This window comes from Malaclemys terrapin, chromosome 3, assembly GCF_027887155.1.
Source record: "Malaclemys terrapin pileata isolate rMalTer1 chromosome 3, rMalTer1.hap1, whole genome shotgun sequence".
Lineage (NCBI taxonomy): Eukaryota > Metazoa > Chordata > Testudines > Emydidae > Malaclemys > Malaclemys terrapin.
The window spans coordinates 85,291,034-85,311,571 of NC_071507.1; the positions used below are offsets into that span (position 1 = coordinate 85,291,034).

Genomic DNA, 20,538 nt, shown 5'->3' on the forward strand with positions numbered 1-20,538 from the left:
ACTGTTTTGTGGACTTGCAATTTAGTTTCCACCTCCTATATTTTCCCTTTAATTCCTTCCACACAGTTGTTTAATTCTGCCAGTCAATGCAACTAGGATTTCCAATTTGGTGTCCATTGATTTTTACAGCAGCTGTCATTACTGGTTTTATGTCTGGAGCTTCCTTATTGTTCTTATCCCATTCCCCTGGCCAGAGCTGACTTAAAAATGGAGGAAGAAAGGGAAATCATGAACACTTCTTCTAAAGTGTTTTCATTCCATTGGTTTTCAAAGTGGACTGTTTTTTAAAAAAAAATTCCATAGAATTTTAATTGATTTTTTTCATATTTGAAATTGGAATGTTCAAAAAACAATTTTTAAAATTTCAAAATGAAAATATTTCCAAAACAAGAAGTGTTGATTTTTTTTTTTTTTTAAAGTCTCACTGGGTAACTACTCTGATCAGTCAAAGCTGGGAATGAAAAAGAAAAAAGGAAAACAAACTTTTCTGTTTGAAAATTTTGAAAACAGAAAATTTTGAGAAAATCATTTTGAAAGTTTTCTGGTTTTTGAGAATTTTCAACTGACTTTTTTCCCCCTTAAAAATAAGTGTTTGAAGAAAAATGTTGTGAAGCTGTGTTGACTGATGGACACTTCATCTTTGCTCAGTCAGAATGGCCACTGAGACTTTCAGTCTGAAGGCTCTTGGTATGAAAACCAGATTTTTCTCCACAATTGATTTTTTTCCCCTCTAGTCTGTGGAATGAGTTCATTTTTAAGGACAGGATTTGGGGTTTGGGTTTTTTTGGTTTGTTTGTTTGTTTTTTAAGTGTTGTGAAGTTTCACTTTTATTCAGTTTGTCTCTTGCAATTCAACATGCAGAGCCTCCCATCAGATTCCTTGGAACAGAAGCATCTAAAATGTTTTTCTTTGTAGTTGGATGGTGTTTGGAGACAAGAAATCTTATGAGGAAGCAAATAAGATTATTTTTCCTACTATTTTGCAGACATTCTTCCCTCTGTCATGATGTGTCCCACAGTATTGCCAATCCCAAGCATTAAAAAATCATGAGACGTTTAAATATATATATTTAATATTGCTATTGATTTTATATGGAAGGCATTCAGATACTGTGGTGATGGATGGTAAACCCCTGAGATGCTCCCATGCTTAAATGAGTTTAAACTCACTGAGGCCTTAGGAGTTTGGGGCTCTAGAGAACCTGATGTGGCAAACCAATTCCGTCCTTTGTATCTGTTTGTGCTATGTGAGCGCAGAGTTGGAACTTTTGTTAGCCAACCTATTTTATAATAGAATGAGAATAAATGCCTTAAGTGTTGGAAAAATGCCAAGGAATTGACAGAAATCAGATCTGATATTCAGTTACAAAGATACTTTTATTTAATCTGAATATAGTCCCTATGAAAAAGTCCTACAGAATTTAATAGTGATGAAACCAATAAGATTCTTTAGAAAGTACTCTGAAAAACCACAGAATTTGAGAATTGAGATCCTTTCCATAAAATCAGCCTATAGAATTGAATAGAGAGTGATGTCCCTCTATAGAATTCTACAGGCTTGTTTAAGAATTCTGTAGAACAGTTTTCATTTTCTGTTTGCCTCTATTATGATATTTATGTGCCCCCCATTTACATTCTGTGTGAGCACCTCAAAATCTTTAACGTATCTGTCCTCACAACACTCATTGGATAGGGAAGTTCTATTACCCCAGTTTTACAGATGAGACACTGAAGCACAGAAAGACTAAGCGACTAAAGACCAAGGTCACACAGGAAGTCTGTGGCGGAGCAGGGAACTGAACTCAGCTCTCCTGTGGCCTATGCTAATGTCCTAACCACTGGACTATCCTTCCTCTCCCCTTCAGTTATTATTATTTATACTGTGGTAGCATCCAGGCTTCACTAGTTGCTATCCAAACTCGGAAGAACAAAGTCCCTGCCCCAAAGAGCTTACACTATAGCACTTTTCCATGAGGCATATAAAACAAGTGTTTGGGAAAACATTTTTGACATATCCAAAAGATGCTAGTTGTTATAACCAGGTGGCTGGTGTGTATGGAACAAAGTTTACTGCTACTTGCTGGGTTTAAAAGTAGATTTTGTTTCTCACACTTTGCTGTTAAAATTTAGCCACTCAAACAGAAAAGGGGGATCATTACAGACTGCTGCAGGATGGGTAAATAAAGCTGAGTCTGGTGGTCAAGGGGACTGGCAAAGGCAATTACTCATGTGAACACATTTTACTCTTCTGATAGCTGAGAAACCAGTTTGGGATATTTCTCAGCAAGAATATATAAAGCCAACATTTTCTTCACTGTGTTCTTTCTTCTCTCTTTTCTGCCACCCCATACTGCAACACCCAAAATAAATTCCATTCCTGACCTAGGCAGTTTTTGCTTGTTAGTTTAGACACAAGCCCATCTCTGTGGAGTCTTGGGAAGAAAAAGATTTACTATAGAACCAGGCAGGAGGACTGAATGATGGTCCACACATAACTGGCAGAACAGAGGGATATGTCTTTATATGAACAAAGATGAATAGCTTAGTTTTCTTTTTCTCCTTTACATTTCTGTTGTCAGAAGTTAAATATGGCCAGTTTGAAATGCTTAGTTATTATAAGCCTCATGCCAGCTAAGAAATATAACTGATGTTAATGCCTGCTGTCAGCAATAGGTGCCGCTGAACTGGTGCTGTAAATGGTTTTAATGCAAGTATAGACAGGACCAAACTGTGTTCAGTTCCATTTCAGAAAACATGGTGGATCCTCAAGTGTCTACACTAGCCTTTTTAAAGAAATCTCCTACCATTTCATTATTACCAGTGCTGCTCCAGTAGTACAAGCAGTGGTGGGAATGCTGGCATAGACAGAGCACTGGTGATTTTAAGCTTAGGGACTCTTTTATTATGCATTTGTGCAGCATCTTACACAATGGGGACGATCCTAATTTTAGCCTCTAGAACTATTGTAAAACAAATAATAGCATAACACAGCATTGCCATTAGCAAGGCAGTGTAGGCACTGTGCCTCCTGACACTCAGCCAGGCGCAAAAGATTTATGCATGCACTTAACTTTACTCACTGTGAGCAGTCCCAGTGGTCTTTGCAGGATCAGGGCCCTACTTGTTAATGGTAGGAGACACAACTATGCTTTGGCTGATTGTTACCCCTGACTTTAAATATGACTGATAAATTAATCAAAGCATTTGGCTTGGCAGTGTAGTAGTCATGTTTAATTAGGGTGGCTGTTTTGGCATGATGTTGGTTACAGGTAGTAGTAGCTTTTAAGCCAGTTTTATTTTTAGGGGTGTAGCTATCATCCTACAAAGAAAAAATAAAAAGTGAGCTAGGTTCTAGCAGCAGATTTGGAAGAATTGAAAAAGATTAAGCCACACATCACTGCTGAGTCCAAGAGCCGTTCCCCCAGATCTTCAATGAGTCGTCTTATTTATTTTGTTTATTTCTTTCCATTTAAAAAAAAACTGTCAAGTGCTTTGGGTCATGTACAAATATTATAAAATCTACAACTGCTTGGGCAAATGTTTTTTGTTTTGTTTGTTTGTTTAACTTCCCAATCCCCTCAGAGAACAAATAAGCCTTGCAATGTGACTTGAAGGTCAGCAGAATCTTGAATACCAGGAACTTTAGCTGTGGTCTTTTTTTTAATTGTAGGGTCTGTGTGCAAGCACTCATTGGTTTTATTTTATTTCTAATTTAAATGGATAAGCTGAAATCCTTTGATAGGGAAAAAAATGTCCCAAATCCTAGTCCCACTGAAGTCAATGGAAAGCTTCTATTGATTGTAGTGGGATCGTAACTTGTCCCAGAGTTATATATTAATATATGTTCAAATCTATCATCCATTCTGCCTTCATAACAATAAAACCTATCTTTACTGGTGGCTTGACAGTGCTCCTATCTCTGACTAAAGACGACATGGTGATGGCAAAAATATGCAGCTCTGTGGGCTAGGGGCTGTCTTTTTGTTCTGTGTTTGTACAGCTTCTACCACAATGTGGTCCTGATTCATGAGTAGGGCCCCTCGGTGAGATGGTAATACAAACAAATAATAATGTATGTATTTTAAAATTTCCCATCACCTCATTTAGGCCATGATTGAGAAAAACATCCCAATTCAGGACTTCACTTGAACCTCCCATTTACTTTGAAGTGTGCTTAAATCCTGTTGACCTCAATGACTAAATTTAAGTACATGCTTAAGCAGGGCTTTGGAGTGGAGCCTGAGCTGGAGCGCAGACCAGTAGGTTTTTGCCCGGAGCTGGAGCGGAGCAATTAAAAAATTTGATTGCTCCAAATCCCTGTGCTTAAGTGCTGTCCTGAATAAGGATCGACTTCATCATTCATGTAAGTGCTTTTCTGAGTTGCAGCCTAACCAGGCAGAACTCCCTCATTCTTTTAATCAAATTTTTCTTGGAGAGAGCAGGTCAGTTTTGACTCCATTAATTTTCAGGAGAATTGTATTGGATATCTGATGATGTGGTTGTCTGGGGAAGCCCCAGTGTTGGAAATATATCTATATTACCAGTTGTATGTGTGCTACATTTTGGAACTTAAAAATAATTTATTTATTTTTAGATTTGTAAAGCACATCTATCATATATATTCCTAAGTGACAGGTTTCACCAGAATCGGGACCTGTGTCTTTATTAGTGCCTTGTGCAGTGCCAAGCAGGCTGTTCTCACTTCATACAATTTTGGGAGCTATATAAATTTAAAAAGTTACTTTTTAGACCTATAAGTAGACAGCTCCCTGCCTGGATAATCTTACAATCTAAGCGGACAACATACAGACAGCTGAGTAGGAGAGAAGTGCTCTCTGTGTCTATTTATCCCAGTAGCCCCCATTAAACTTCCAATGAGCCCTCAAACTTTGCCTACAGTTATTTACTAAATTATTTTGTATTTATTAATATGAGCTATTAAGGCACCTAAACAATTGGATTGAAAGGTTTCAAAAGTGCTGTGTGTCCAAAGCTCCCATTTATTTAGGCACCTAAATATAGCCTTTGGGCCAGAATTTTCAAAAACACTCAAGTGATTTGAGCTTACATCCCATTGGCTTTCAATGGCACCTAGGCTCCTAAGTCACTTGGGTATGTCTACTCTGCAGTCTGAGGGGTAGACATACCTAAGTAGCAGCACAGGTAGACATACCTAAGTAGCACAGGAGATGTAGTGGCATGGGCTTCAACACTGACCGGCATGCTGAGGACTCTGGGTACATACATGTGTTGCGAGCCTGTGTTGAAGCCCATGCTGTCACCTCTATGCGTCTATTTTTGGCTGTGCTAGCTCAGGCATGTTTACCTGTGCTACAATCATTCCTCAGATAGGTGTGTAGACATACCCCGAGGCCCTTCTGAAATTTTTGCCTTTAGCAGACTAATTTTAGGCACCCATTTCTGAAAATCTTGACTTAAATGTATTTAAATTATTCTGCAGTAAATCTGCAGATCTATTAGATGCTATTCAGGAAAGCACTTAAGCATATGCTTAAAGTTAGGTGAATTCCTGAATCAGAGTCTTAGTTATTAGCTGTATCTTAAAGCAGCAAATGAACATTTTTAAACTGGGATTCTCTATCTACATTAACAAATTATAAATTTGTGTTAGGACTCCAACTAAGGCTTGTGACATAAGCCATCACCAGTTGATTTTGATGGTGTCTTCCTTCTTCTGTTAAATAATCAGCCTCAATTGTGTGGACTTATCGTTGAATAAGATCATTGAATCATCTAATGGGAGGTTAAATGGAAAGTAAAAGTCTTCGTAGTGGTGTGATGGAATTCCTGTGTCTAATTAAAGCCTCAAAGCATTTTTTAAAAGCTGTATAAAAGGTGAATCATTTCTGTAAACAGCCCCTAAAGCAAAAAACCCAACACCTTTGCTGTGGGAGAAGTAATATGGCCCAGACCACCTTCGCAAACAAAGAGTTACTCTTCTGCAAGCTGCTCTCTTTCTTCAGCAACTCAGCATGGGGTGCCAGAAAAATCATTAACAGGCTCATCCTGCACTTCTCCCTTTTCCACACCTGCATATCACGATCCCTGCTGTAACTTTATGGACCGTGAGGAGGCAGGTTTGACGCCATGAAACACAGGCTTAGCTAACAGCTGCAGGATGGGCAGAAAGCCAGACAGTAAAATGTAAAGAGGAGGAAGGAGAGGGATCACCTTTGAAGTTTACAAAAAAAGCATGACTTTGACCACTTCCTTTTTAAATTAGCTGTCTCAGGTACATTGAGATATTGGTCACCAGCTTGAATGTAAAAAAACAAAACAAAAAAAGGGTGGGTGGGGAATTGCTTGGAACTAGTCAATGTACTGTAGTTAAAATGTGAAGTGTGTGTGTATACACATTTTATTTTTAAAACCTTTTTAAAAATTTTTAACTTTGAGTATTAAAGGAAAGAATGTATTCCATTTGGGAATCTCGGAGCTAAAAATGGTGTGTGTCTGTCAAGTGTGAAAAGCTACATTAATGCAGCGTTAAAGCTGAAATTTGAATCACATGCAAGCCAGGAAATTCATAGTTACGGTTCCCACAGCAACAATAACTCAGCCCCCTTGTGCATATGCAGAATTCTGGATTACTTTATATGGTGTTAACTTACAGCAAATTCTAATCTTAGTCACATGCGTGAATTTCCCGGGTAGCTCCAGTGGCTATTCTAGATTAGCACTAGCTTAACTGAGAGCATACTTTGGTGATACCATGGGAAAATTACAGTTTCTGTGGCAACTACAATTTTGAATTTATTCAAATCTGCCTTTGGAGTGTATGTGGTTTTGTTTTGTCTTGTTTTTATTTTGCATTTAATTATAATTAACAGAAGGATAAAGAAAAAATTTAAAAACCTGTGTTCGACTGGTTGTATATTTAGAGGCTAGAGTCTAATTTTGATTACAACAGTGTAAATTGGAATAACGACATTGATGTCAATGGTCTGTCTTAAAATCTGATCCTTTGTGTGTAGGAGTGTGTTTGTTTCAAATGTGAGCTCTCAGATTGAGGGGACTCTCAAACATATTGAGTGTGTTTATTTTAACTGTATTGAACTCTATCAAACATTGATTTGAAATGATCCATGTGCTTACTTGAATATGTACTTGTTAAAATAATCATCCATTTATTTTCAGGGTGGGGAACTCAAAATATCTGCTTATTCATCTTGTATATGCAACAAGGGTGGCACATCTTAAAAATAAGGGACACGCACAATATATTTTCAGATGAGTTTGTTTTGATAAATCTGGCAAAGGCATTCATCTTCATGGTGTATTCCAAACTGGAGGTTTGACATTTCTAAAAAAGAGAAACTGATTTGAGGTGAGAGCCGCCCAAGAAAGCATCTAATGCCCTAACTAGTGATTTTTTTAAAATAAATAAATACATAAAATATCATGCTCTAATATTTCAGAAATCCCTGAATGAGTTCTTAATCCAGTTTAGAAAAAAAATCACTGCTGGAGTGAAAACAAGCATGAGAAGGTTCCACCAAAAGAGGGTCCAATTCAGTTCCCATTTAAGTTAATGGAAAGAAAACATAATGACTTCAATGGGAGTTGAATCAAGGCCAGAGTAATTTAGTTGGGAAGTTACAGTACTTGAAAATAGACCCTTAAAGTAGAACAACTAGTGTCTTGATGTGTGATTTATACCAATAAATATATTGTTTTGTATTCAAGGGTCTACACTAGTCACTCAGGTAAAACTTCCACTGAAGCCAAAGGATATTTTGCCTGATTAAGAACTGCAGGATTAGACCCATAACTATCTTAAGTATTTAAAAGAATGTTATGTCTATTCTTTCTTTATGTAGATACTCAACAGATGAGAACAACTCCTCTTTCAACAGTTATAGTTAAGAATAAACCAACTCTGCTTTTTATTTTTTAACAGCAACAATGGAACTTGTTTCTGCCCTATGTGGTTTGTTTTAAGTTTTATCAGACTTTAGTGTAAGGCCATTGAAGTCAGTGTAACTATTCCAGATTTTCACCAGTATAAACTGGAGCAGAATTTGGCTCAGTGGGTTCCCATATGAAAGACAAGTGCAGGAGACAAACTTTTAAAAAAGGTAAAAGGACAGCTTGAAAGGAAAAGAAAAAAATATATATAGCTCAACAATAATTTACTTAATTAGTACATATAGCATCATTTTTAGTTTAAATGTTTCACATGTGAAGTTCAGAAACGGGGAAAAAAGGAGTATTTTAACACACATTTATAATCTCTGGTTAAACTTCATTTATTTATCAAATGAAGGATATTATCTATATTGTCTATTACACTAATTCATATACATATTTTTTCTTTATCTGTCAGCCATTCAATGCTTTATTAACTCAGACTCCTCCAAGGAAGTACCATAAGTTCATTTGATGCTCCTTATTGTTGTATTTTCCCCCTGCTTTGGACCTTTGATTTAACTGAAAGGTGTACAAACACCTTGTGGCCAAACAGCTCCCTGAGAAAAGATATAGGAGTGTTGATTTTGTTCCTTAAAAATCAAGTACTGCAAACAAATTCATAATATTTTATCATCATAGTCCTATCAGGAACCAATTTTTACTAGATACTTGGTGGGTAAAAACTCCCCCAGCATTCCTAAATTCATGGCCTTCAGGATCTGTGAATCTATACATGTGTCAACGGGTTTCTTTTCCCCAGCCAATGGCTGGCAAAAATTGGATCCTGATAGGACTATGATAAAATAATATGAAATCGTGTGTAGTGCTAAAACCTTTCATTTAGGGCTGCATCTCTCTCTCTCTTTCTCTCTGGAAATCTGACATAATTGATGAGGAAGCTGACAGAATATCGGTGAGTTGACAGTTTGGCACAAAGACTTCTGGGAGCTCTTCAAATGAAAAATGGCAACACTTGCAAATTTTGTGGATGGGGGAAGGCCCTGAACAAATAACATTAACTTTAAAATTCCTGGGCTTGTTGTGTTGTTAGAACAATGTATTACATTTCTTAGATCAGGTAGTGAGAAATATAAGGTAGCATATTTTACTAAGAAGCTATATTTTTCTCTGTCATAATGGTTTTAGGTGCATTACATATAATATAACATGATGTCTTAGCCTGATGACATGTCAAGACGTAAGGGCCTGGTTGCAGTCTCACAGCACTGTAAGTCAGGAGTAATTCTGTTGACGTCTGCAGAGCTACAGTAATGTAAGAGGAGAATCAGGTCCTAAGACTCTAGAAAAGATGCAATATAAGGGTGAAAAACAGGTTAAAAAGAAAAAGTAACAAGATCTATTTTCTGTAATCTCATTTTCTAATAAGTGGCAGTATCCTTAGTAAATAATATAGCTGTTGAGAGGGAAATACAAGGAAATGCTTCTCTTGAGGCTAGTCTCTAGAGTCCTTAGGATCAAGGTGATTTGAGGTCACCAGAACACAGGATTTCCACAGTGTATTGTTTTCTATTTCAATATGGATTGAAGATTGAATTACTGCTATGTTGCTCTTTCACTTTTCTCCACCAGCTGGCTACCTTTGCCTTGTATTGAAGAAAAGGAGTGTGTGTGTGTGTGTGTGTGTGTGTGTGTGTGTGTGTGTATCTCTCTCTACCACTGTTGTAATACCTGCAGCGAACATTGCTGATGAAGTCACAGTTCATTGTTCTGATGTCAGGAAGAGAACAGTGATGTCTGAATCTGGGATATGCCTTAGTATAATGTGAGCTAGAATACATTTATTATTCTCTGGTGTATTTACGTCTGCAGCCCTAGCAGCTTGGAATCTCTGGATCTCATAAGCTAAGCACTGTTGTATTTGCATAGGAGACTTCCAGAGAATGTCCAGGCACCCTAGGAAATTATGTTGATGACATAGGTGGCGTTTTGCCTTTGCATTATTACTGAACCATGTCGTAGCTGGCTGGTAGGTGCTGCTATCTTGTTTAGGAATGCGGCCCTTTCAAAGAGCCATAAAACAGGGGGTTTTCCCTTTATTAATATTTCTTTATGGATTTGCTATTTAAATTGGCAACTGAATAGTAAGACATTAATATTTCTGCACTGCTTTGGAAACAAAGTGCTAAATTATAGTAGTAGCATGTTTGTAAGTGGATAAAAATAAATGTATTTTATCGGGAAATCTAATAAACACACTAATAAATGTAGCTTCTGGTACCCAGGAGATGTGTGTTATTTTCCTCCTTTTAAAGGAGGGGAAACTGAAGCTTAGAGAAGTCAAGGGACTTGCCCAGGGCCACAAACTGAATCAGTGGTAGAGTCAGGAATAGAATCCCACTTTCCTGCCATCAAGTCATGGTTTAACCACTGTCAAGAAGGTTACAAATTCCGTTAGACTGAAAAATTAATACCAATTCTCTTCGTTTTTTTTCCTTATGTTAATAATGTTCTATCTGCTCCCAGTGGGCCAAATTCTTCTGTTACTTACACCCATTCCCCTTATTTATGTGCATGGGCCTGCATGGCTATTCGCAAAGGTACAAGTTGGCCTAATTATTTCGTTCTATATAATTTCAATTAAAATAGGACTGGTTAGAGGCTTCTGTACATGAGGTCAGATTCTGATCTATGTTTCACCAGTGAAGTCAATGGAATTACTCCACCTATGTACATGGGTGGAATCAGGATATTTGCCCTGAAGCTGGATATTTCAAATCCCCAGCCTGTCTCTTAACTGCTTTGCTCAGATATGTTGGATCACACCACTTGAGCAAGCTAACAGTTGTTTCAGAAATGCAGTCACAGCAGTAGACAATGCTTATTTAAAATCTTAGCTGTCCGTTTTCTTCAGCTGAATGAGACCTGAACAAGGCAGCGGAGTTGGATATTCTATCCAACTTTTGGATCACATGACTGTGGCTTTTCTGCCGCTACTTTAAATTACTATCAGCTTCTGAACTTCTCGAGGCAGAAGCTTGAGGTCTTGTTGATGTAAGATGAGTGAAGCTATGGGCCACATTTGGTGGGCCCCACTTTGGTTATCTCTGTTTCATGCTAAATCTGAGAGTTGAATTATTTCCCACAGCTGCTGCTTTCTTGGCTTTCTGAATTGCAGAAAAGGCCTGAAGAGCAATCCAGAACTCAGGAGGTGGTGAGTTTCCTTCAGCAAATCTTCACAACATCTCTGCATCACCCACCCTCCCCACCAAAAAAAAGAAAGAAAGAAAGAAAGAAAAAAGTTTATTTGAGCTCTTGTAATTATTCTGTCTGGGAGAGGAGCCAAGGTGTCGAAGTATCAAAGTGAAATTCAGAAGAGTCAAGAGCAAGCAGAGACTTGAAGGGGAAGAAAGGGAAGTAGAAAAAACACTTGTCTTTATCATGGTAATAGTAATGAAGCTGAGCAGAAGAAGCCCAGACAATGAGCTAGGTTACTGTACTATAAACTGCTTCCTGCCACTGAAATTCACAAGTCACCTTTACTTGGCTGATTAGAGAACTACAAAGCCAGGCGAGCTGGTTTTGACTTTCTGTCAGAAACTCGCCAATACTTAACATTTCTGATATTCAGAGCTGCCCTGTAGACATAGTTTTTGTTCCTGAAAAATTAAATGTGGACTCAAAACAAATGAGCAGCTCTGTGGGGTTTATTGATACAAATTATGAATTATGGGTTGGGCACGATATAACATTTTGGGCCTGACAATCCAAGGTGTTAAGCACCCTTAATATTTTGATTGACTCTGGTGGGAGTTGAGGCCATTCATACTAGTCCTTCAATGTCAGGGGTGTATCCCAAAGATTTATCTTGCTGCCCCTCTCCAAAGTCTGTAGGCTGGCTGGCCCTGTGCATAGTGGGGTGCCAAAAGTGGATGGGATTCTGTCACACTTGGGAGGTGGTCAGTGAAAAATTATTTCACAAGCCAGCCTCCTCCCCCAACTACCCTACCCCCAAAATGACAAGGCCAACTCTGTCTTCTAACTTTCTTTTAAATCCAGTGTCTCTGTCCATGCAGTTCACTTCAGGATATCCAGCCCGTCAGGGACACAATCAGACTTTCTAATCAATTAGCTTAATCCTGCTGTAAACTTGCCTATTTACCATTCATGTCAATGAAACCTTGGTTACAATGACTCTCTCACCACAAAAGCTTTTTTTAAAAAAACAAAAACACCTATCTGTCCATCTGTATCCGTCTACATGGCTTAAAAGGCAAAACTATGAGACAAGGAAAGGAAATGTCAGTGACAAAGAAGCACCCTTTTCGTTAAAATAATGTAGTCAGCAAAATGTGGAAGGATTTTTTGGTGACTCTTTTTTTTACCATCATAATTTTCCTTCGGGGTGGAGGAATTTATTTCAGTAGATGGATATTGATGTATTTGCTCTCTACTGTATAACTTTTATGCATGAGTAGTCCCATTGAAATCAATGTAAAGTAACACACGTTGTCGTTGCAGTATATGGACCTTTATAAATGATTATTTAAATTGCACCATAAATGTACATAATGCTTTACAGAACAAGTAAAGAGAGAGTTCCTGTCACAAGCAACTTAGAATCAACAGCTAGATGGATGTATGGTTCCACTGTGGTGGTGGGCATAGCATAGCATAGCAGAGAGAGAGAGATTATAAATAATAAAAGGCTCTGACCCTCCAATGAGCGCCACATAGGCAGATTATTGAAGCACAGGCATCTGTCCATGCAGAGCTCATTAGAGGATTGAGAACATAGTATATTAAGTCAATTTTTCTTAAATAAAATGTAAAACACATACACTAGCCATTTGGTATTTACAACTTATCCCTGTAGATAAGTTGCATATAACTTCATTTGCTGTTTTGAGCATATATTCGAAATAACTTTTTGTCCATTTTTTTTTTAAACATACAAGGGCTATGCAACGATGGGGGTACAGTACAAGTAATGAGAACACTTTGTAAAATATACTTAAGCAGTCCATTGAGTGTATAGACTGGGACAAGTTCTGTCTTCATTTCATTCATATAAGCCTATTGATTTTATTAGGGTTGCAGAGAGGGTAGAATGTGGAAGGCACTGTATAGTGGGCCACTTAGTTCAGTCATTGATTAAAAACTGATCCTGCCTGTAGGGTCTGATGGAAAGCCCATTGTAGAGAGTAGAAGGATCCCGGTTCACTTTATGGGCTTTGGACTGGGCCCTTAAGTAGCTCAAAGCTCCAGAAACCAAACAATTTGTATTAAAAATAGAACTACTTCTCTATTTTATTTTATTTATGGAAGTGTTATCGGCTAACTCAATCCCTGAGTGTTGAGAATTGTTCAGTTTACAAAGAAGGCCAAACTTATGAATAAATTAGAAAAATGAGCCAAAGGAGATCCATGTAATGATAAAATATGATTACAACTAAAAATTGTTATTCAGATGTAGTTATTAATGTAGAAAGCATTTGTATGCTATACAAACTGGGAGAAGCGTACTAGTGGGGGGACTTGTGAGTAACCAGACCAGCCACAAAGTGATAGGAATGGACTTTCTCAAAATAAAAGGAAGGCACTGCCTATTAGATAAGCCGTTTCAGTGCACTAGACAGCTAGAAGTTTAGGGAAAGCTAAATGCAGCTGGAAGTGTGTTGCAAGTGACTGTGAATGTTAAAAGTATTGGTTTTAAAAATGTATGTTACATGAAAACTTACATTTCCTTAATAAAAATTAAACTAAATTAAAAATTAAACTTTAGTGGGCTCATCCTGATCTGACATACGAGGTGTAAATTGACTTCTGTATTGTTATTTTGGGGTTATGTCATTGTAATAAATTAGACTGTTTCAGTATTGGTAATAGGACCTACTGAGTGCAAAGCTCAACTTTTTCAAATGAATCAAGTGCACAGATATTTCAGGAAGTAAGAGTTAGTTAGTACAGAAACCTAAAAGTAATCATTGTCTTTCATTCTTCCTGAATATAAAAGTTGCTTTGAGTTTTCAACCTTCTGCTCAGTAAACTCGTACTTTGTATAAGTTGTTAAATGCTATTTTTTTTTTTTATTTACAGAGCAAACCTTGCAAAAGGACTAGGAAGCATTTCCACCATGAACGACATCTGATTTACTTGCATCATATGTATCATCTCGCCCTTCTTAATATGACATCTTCCAAGAGGTCAGTTAATGTCATGAACAAACTGTATGAAGATGTTTGTGTAAGTTAAGTCGGAACATTTTCATATGCTGTATTTTTCTGTTCTTAACACGCAGCTGTGTTAGCTGATATAGTTCATAAGTCACTTAATGGTCTACACATGAGGTTTGAATACCAAGTCTCCTTGGAGTCATTGGAACAAATCCTAGGAGGGTTGGCTGAGCCCTTCATCTTTCCAAGGCAGATAAACTAAGGATGGGATTCCAAGGGAGACTTAAGTGCCCAACTGCCATTTTAGCCGCATAAGTCCCACACATCTAGATGCTACTGAGACCCTCAAAACCAGCTGCTGTCTAACCCTATAGTTGCCTAAAGTCCCTCCATGCCTAAGCTTCTACTGTTCAGGTCCCTGGATGTAAAGAGGGTAATTTGCCTTTTCCTGAAAAAGACCAAGCCCTTTAGAAAGTCTCATCGATTATTTGTAGCATATCAGGAGAGATGCCAGGGAGAACCCATTACCAAACAGAGATGCTTATTTTGGAGTGGGAAATGTATAGAACATTGCTATATTTTAGCTAGGAAAACAGTACTTCCTGGTTTAAAGACTTGTTCTATGAGTGCCACCTGTCAGTGGTGTTGGCTTACGTAGGTTCCCCTAGCGGAGATCCGCAAAGCTGCAACTTGGAGTTCAGTGCACACCTTCACCAGATACTACTGTTGTATTAATATAGATGGAATAAATGGGCCCAAAGAGTTAAAGGTATTAACGACCCAGTCACTGTCCAATATTAAGGTTTGGTTTACAGAGTCCTTAGCCTCCTTGATACCATGGCAAACACATGATTTTTTTTAACCTTTGATTAAAGATAGAGAAAAAGAAGGAAAAACAGTTAAAGCATTTGAAATGTAAAGTATTAAGTAAGGCTTTTAACATCACTTCCTTTTCCCTTTAGCTGGAGAGGTTTTTTAGAAGAAAAACCCCTTTAGTCTAACTGTCTTTTAGAAGATACCAAAGATGGTAAAAACTTTCCTTTTGCAGAAAAGAGAAGAAGTTAGTTGCGATGGGCTGGAGCTGTCATTGTTGCTGCTGTTGTTAAAGTCCAGTCCTGTTTCCAAAAGAGGAAAAAAGAACAGCAAAGATAGAAAATGCAGCTTTTGTCTCTGATGTCGACTCTCATTTGTCACTGCTGGAAAAACACAGGCACAGCACATAGTCTTATTAGCCATTCTGGTCTACACTGTACTTAGACACCGGTGGCTGGCCCATGTCAGCTGTTTCAGGCTCGCGGGGTTTGGGCTAAGGGGCTATTTAATTGCAGTGTAGACATTTGGGCCCGAGCTCTAGGACCCCCTCACCCCACCTTGCAGGGTCCTAGAGCCCAGGTTCCAGCCTGACCCCAAATGTCTACACAGCCATTAAACAGTCCCTTAGTCCGAGCTCCACAAGCCCAAGTCAGCTGGCATGGGCCAGCTGCAGATTTTTAATTGCAGTGTAGATATACCCTCGGAGACCTGACAAACTTGTACCAGCATGTGACTGTTTAGAGCATTGTATTTAACTGCCTCTTTCTAGTCACAGGCTCACAGCAGCATTGCAATATATGAAGTCTTGGCCCGCTAAGCCAGACTTTTATTAGATAAAAGTTGAGGGATAGGAAAGAAAAGAAGTAAGGTGGGGAAGGAAAAGGACATACTAGGGATGGGTGGGGTAGAGAATAAAGTCTCCCATGCCAGGTGGTATTCAGGATTCAGACGTAGCCAGTACAGCTGGAGATGTCATCTGGCCTGGTCTGGTCAGGACATCTCAGGATTAGGATGAAGAAGGTCCAGGGTCCCAGGAGATGGCAAGGGTGACTATGATGGAGCTCATTTCTTCCCCTTTTTCCAGCCAGCCAGCGTTCTAGAAGCCTCTGCTAATTTTCAGCCCCCAGTCTCTTTTTTAGGACCCCAAAAAGGTAGTGATGGGCAGAATAGTCCATTCCTTCATTATTTAGTTCACTCACTAGGCATACTTTCCAACGCACCAATTTTGGTTCATTAATTTCTGGTCTTACACTTACCAGGCAGAATTTTAATACAGTCTTTGAGTTTTATATCCGTTGTCCTTTGTGTCTGGACTATTTCAGTCTCTTGCTTTTGCACATTTTTCCATCAACATTTGTTGTTATAGCTTCTTGTGACAGCTAATAAACTTTCTTACAGTATTTACAGTTAAGAACACATTTACTGTAATTGTGCAGGCCCAGTTATTACTACACTACTCCCTGGATTTAGCATTGCGTGTCAATGACCAGTTTGGGAGAGCAATGCTACAGTTCATATTTGTCTAAGAACTCCTCATCCACAGTCCACCTGGTGGGGCACTACTTGCTAATCTCCCATAAGTGGGAATGCACAGAGGGCCTCAAACAAGAAAGAAAAGATACTTACCAGCAAAATGTTGTTCTCCAAGAGTCACGTCTGTGCATTCACACTACCCATCTGCCTTCCCCTCTGCCCAGAGCTCTATATAACATGAGGCCTCTGTAGTTAGGGAGAAGGATCTGAGGTGGTTGCAGTCCTTCATTCAAAGTAGGGCAATCACAAAGTAGGGCAATCATCTTCTCACAAGATCTTGTGTGCGCCCTCCCAGCAGACACAGGTTTTCAAGGTGGTTCCACAGTCAGTGTCAGATGCCATATCTGTAAGTGGGAATGGACAGAGGTGACTCTCAAAGAGCACCATTTAGGAGTTATCATTAGAGCTTGGCAAAAAAATGTAGAGAATGGTAAATATGCTAAAAAAATGTAGTTTTGGAGTGACCAAATCTATCTGCTAATTCGGGTCATATTCAGTATGTGGTTAGAGCTGAATAAAAAGAAGGGAATTTTTTTAATAAAGTCAAAATGGTTCACTTCAAAATGATGTTTCATTTCAAGTTAAATCTATCTGAATCTGTTTTTTCCAGTTTTTCATTTTGGTGAGAAAAAACAATTCAATTTTGATTTGAAATTAACCAAAGCGCCCACCTACCCCCCATCCCTCAGCATGACCACCAGTCTGAAAAATTAAATATTTGCTCAGCTCTAGTTATGATAACATCTGCTGTGTATTCAAAGAGTGATGATCCTGACTGCTTTCTTCTAAATTTGCTTTTCTCTGTTTGGTGCTACCTGGAACAGACTGCTGGAGAAAAATGGCCAGTTCGCAGTTGCTGAAAAAGAGCACAGTGTCCATGATCTGGTTAGTAGTCAAATGGTCATTGCTATCATCTATTCCTTCTGCTTTTTAATGAATAGTTCACCAAGGCAAAGTAATAGCTAAAGCGCTTTTCTGGACTGTTGCTACAAATGCTACAAGCCTAGCTTTACAGTATTTTAAAGCTTTACAGTATTCTTCACAGTCCAGACTGCATATCAGATAGATCAGTGGTAGGTATGTGGATTTGTGCACTGGCCTTTCACCTTACAAAACCACCACACAATTTGTTACAATTGATAGTCTCTGTAGAGGCCTAGGATTGAAATATAGGGTTCAGGCCAGAGGGTCGTTGATAGAACTATGTACAGAAGTTTGCACAATTCCTATGTGTATTATACCTGAATCAGTCCAGCCCTATTAGCTTCCTACTTACATAACAGCTAAAATAATCTTAGAACTAAACCCCAGGTGAAATCTTGACTTCATTAAAGTCAATGGCAAAATTCCCATCAACTTTAGTGGGGCCACAATTTTTCTCCTCCCCTGTTTTCAATCTCCTTCTGCAGTATTACATGTTAGCTAAAAGCAGGGGAGTAGAGTAAGGCATTATCAGAGGACTTGGTTATACCTAGGCTTGGCAGAATTTGATTTTTATTTGTTTATAATTTTGACAGATATCAATATTTATTTTTAAGCCTTTTTAGATTTTTATTGTTTTTAAGTTTTCACAGTTGCAGGAAATTACACAGGGGCCAGACAATGAGGGCGGTCAGACAGTGGTTATTTAATGACACTAGAGATTGAGATTCAAAAAGTTAAAGCTTTTATAACTAGTAAAACACAAATTGTCAACATCACATGTCAAAATATACAGAGTAAATATTCTTAAATCAAACTCATAAGTTTTCAAGCAGAATTTTTCTTACTTTGCCCATCTGTACATTTTGATTATTATTGATGGAAATATTTTTTCTTGTGTTTGGGACTGTGTATGGTAAAAATTATGTTTACTGACAAAAATCTCAACCTTCCAAGTTTAGTTATACAACTTTAAAAGGGTGTAGAACATGACCTGTGTCCCCACAATGTAAGTGGGACCTAACATAAGAGAATGTGAGCAGTGATGTAGAAAAATATAAATGTAAAATATAAATTCTAAAATAAAGATTGTATGACTTCCCCTAGGCATATATTCTTTTAGAAGCATACTTTCCACACAGAACAGATTAAAAAACCAGGTTGTTGCATACAATTGTGTGTAAGAGATGGTTTTCACTAAAACATTTTCTGGGGCTTTTGGTCATTACTTGCATAGATTACTCTACTGTTAATGCTATTTTCTTAAGTGTTTAAAAAGAGAAGTAGGACCAATCTTTCTAGACCTGGATGTTTTAGCATTAGGTTCCTAAATCCATATTTACGCCCTGATACTGCAAATATGCATCAGTGTTTGCAGGATTAGGGTCTTAAATCGCTAAATAAGTGACCTGTTTTTCAGTGGAGCTGTGGGGGCTGAGCACCCTTGAAAATCATGTCACTTGTTTAATTGCCTAAATATGGGTTTTAGGTTCTAACTCTAAACACCGCAATCTTAACGTTTTGGGCTTAATTTGTATGTGAAAATTCTCTTAACATCTCCTTCCTACACTTGCCAATTTGTATTAAGATCTTGAGTCATTAGTGAAGCCCACTTATAGTGAAATTGGGTTTTTGTTTTTGATTTTTTTTAATAGAAAACCTTTACTCTTAGCAGAGGCTCAGTGTAGCGGGAATTGCAGTTTGCACGTTGCATGGCACAAAAACTGTTAGGAACTTTCATTCTACTTCACTATAACTGGAGTTTGTCTATATCGTAGTTCACCATAAGCCGTTTCCTCTGCCTGTCTGTCTAAAATTACAACTGGTAATATAATGAGAAAAGTTATTTACTAGTAAATAATTTAGCAATTAATGGGGAAAATGTTTAGAATAAATCATATAAAAATTATTATTCAGTTATCTATAGAGCTGTTCAAATAATAAAATGTATAAGTGAATAATCTATTTCAATACATATGTTAGAATTCATTGGATGAATCGATCAGGACATGCAGGTGACTGAGGACAGACATTGAGATGGATTTTAAGCAGTAGGCCACAACTTTACTAAACCTAGCACCCCTCCCCAGTGTTACTGCCCTGTCTTCCTGTACCAGGCTTAGAAGAGGATCCAATGTGGGGTTTACAGTGCTCCTATCATGTAGCCCATATCACAGGCTAGACTCTGCACTGCCTATCCATAGGATTCTGCCTGCTCTGCTGAATCCTCTCACTCTCCTCCCTGTGAAGAGGATACAAGTATCAAAGAGGGGCCTGGCTGTGTGAAGACTCCCATAGGCCTGAAGACCATAAGTGAAATTCCCACTTATTTCTGGGTACTGGCCCTTTTGGCCTTTTATCTGCACTGGACACCAGCTACAAGTTGCAATGGACTAAGTAGTCATACAATTCCTAATGTTAAGTCCTATTCCTATTTAACCTAACTGTGTCTCTGTGAGGCTATGAGGAAGGCAAAAAAACCTCACACGCTCACCTACAATTTGGCCCTGATGGGAAAAATTCCTTCCTGACCCAGGTGATTGGTCAGCCATGACATCCTAAAAACACTGGTCCTATATAACTGTGGAGAGGGAGGGTGAGTTCAGCAAAAATGGGGCACCAGGCTCAAGAAACCCTGGACACTGGTTTAAATTAGTGACTGTGGGGCGCAAGGAGATAATTGGCTCCTGTCTCCTAGCTGGCCAGTGGGCATCGGAGCAACCAGAGGGAGGAGGGGTCTACATTCTAAAGATGTCTGGTTCCACAAGGAGCTAATCAAAACTCTCCCTCCCACCCATGAAACTGGTTTGGTGGTCTTATTGCTATGAATAATTCAAACAGTAACATTGTAGTTATGTGTTATGGCTAAAATAATGCAAAAGCTCTTCAAGGCAGAGAAACATTTTTTTTTTCCCTCTGGGTCTAGTCCTGGTTCCATTGAAGTAAAAAGTAAAATTCCCATTGACTCAATGGACTCAGCAGTAGCCCCTATATTTGTAAAATGCCATAAAAAGGAGGCACTAGATTTTTTTTCTAATAATAAAAGCTATAGAAATATATGAAAATTGACGGGAGAATTTGAGGGACTAAACCAATCTAATTCTGCTAAAAATAATCTCTTGAATTCCCATTTGATGTGTGACAGATTATTAGCATAAAGAAGAAACATTATTTCAAATTAAAAGGAAATAAGGAATACATACGTT

General features: G+C 38.2%; 1 protein-coding gene across 4 annotated transcripts in view; it reads left to right on the forward strand.

Moving 5' to 3' along the window:
• The window catches only part of LOC128833639 (uncharacterized), a 102,468-nt gene that overhangs the window by 77,207 nt on the left and 4,723 nt on the right, over positions 1-20,538 (forward strand). For all 4 annotated transcript variants that reach the window (XM_054021640.1, XM_054021639.1, XM_054021643.1 and 1 more), the window contains 3 exons: positions 11,038-11,103; positions 13,989-14,095; positions 17,236-17,296. In XM_054021640.1, the coding sequence (XP_053877615.1) occupies positions 11,038-11,103; positions 13,989-14,095; positions 17,236-17,296 (234 nt within the window). The remainder of the gene's footprint in view (positions 1-11,037; positions 11,104-13,988; positions 14,096-17,235; positions 17,297-20,538) is intronic.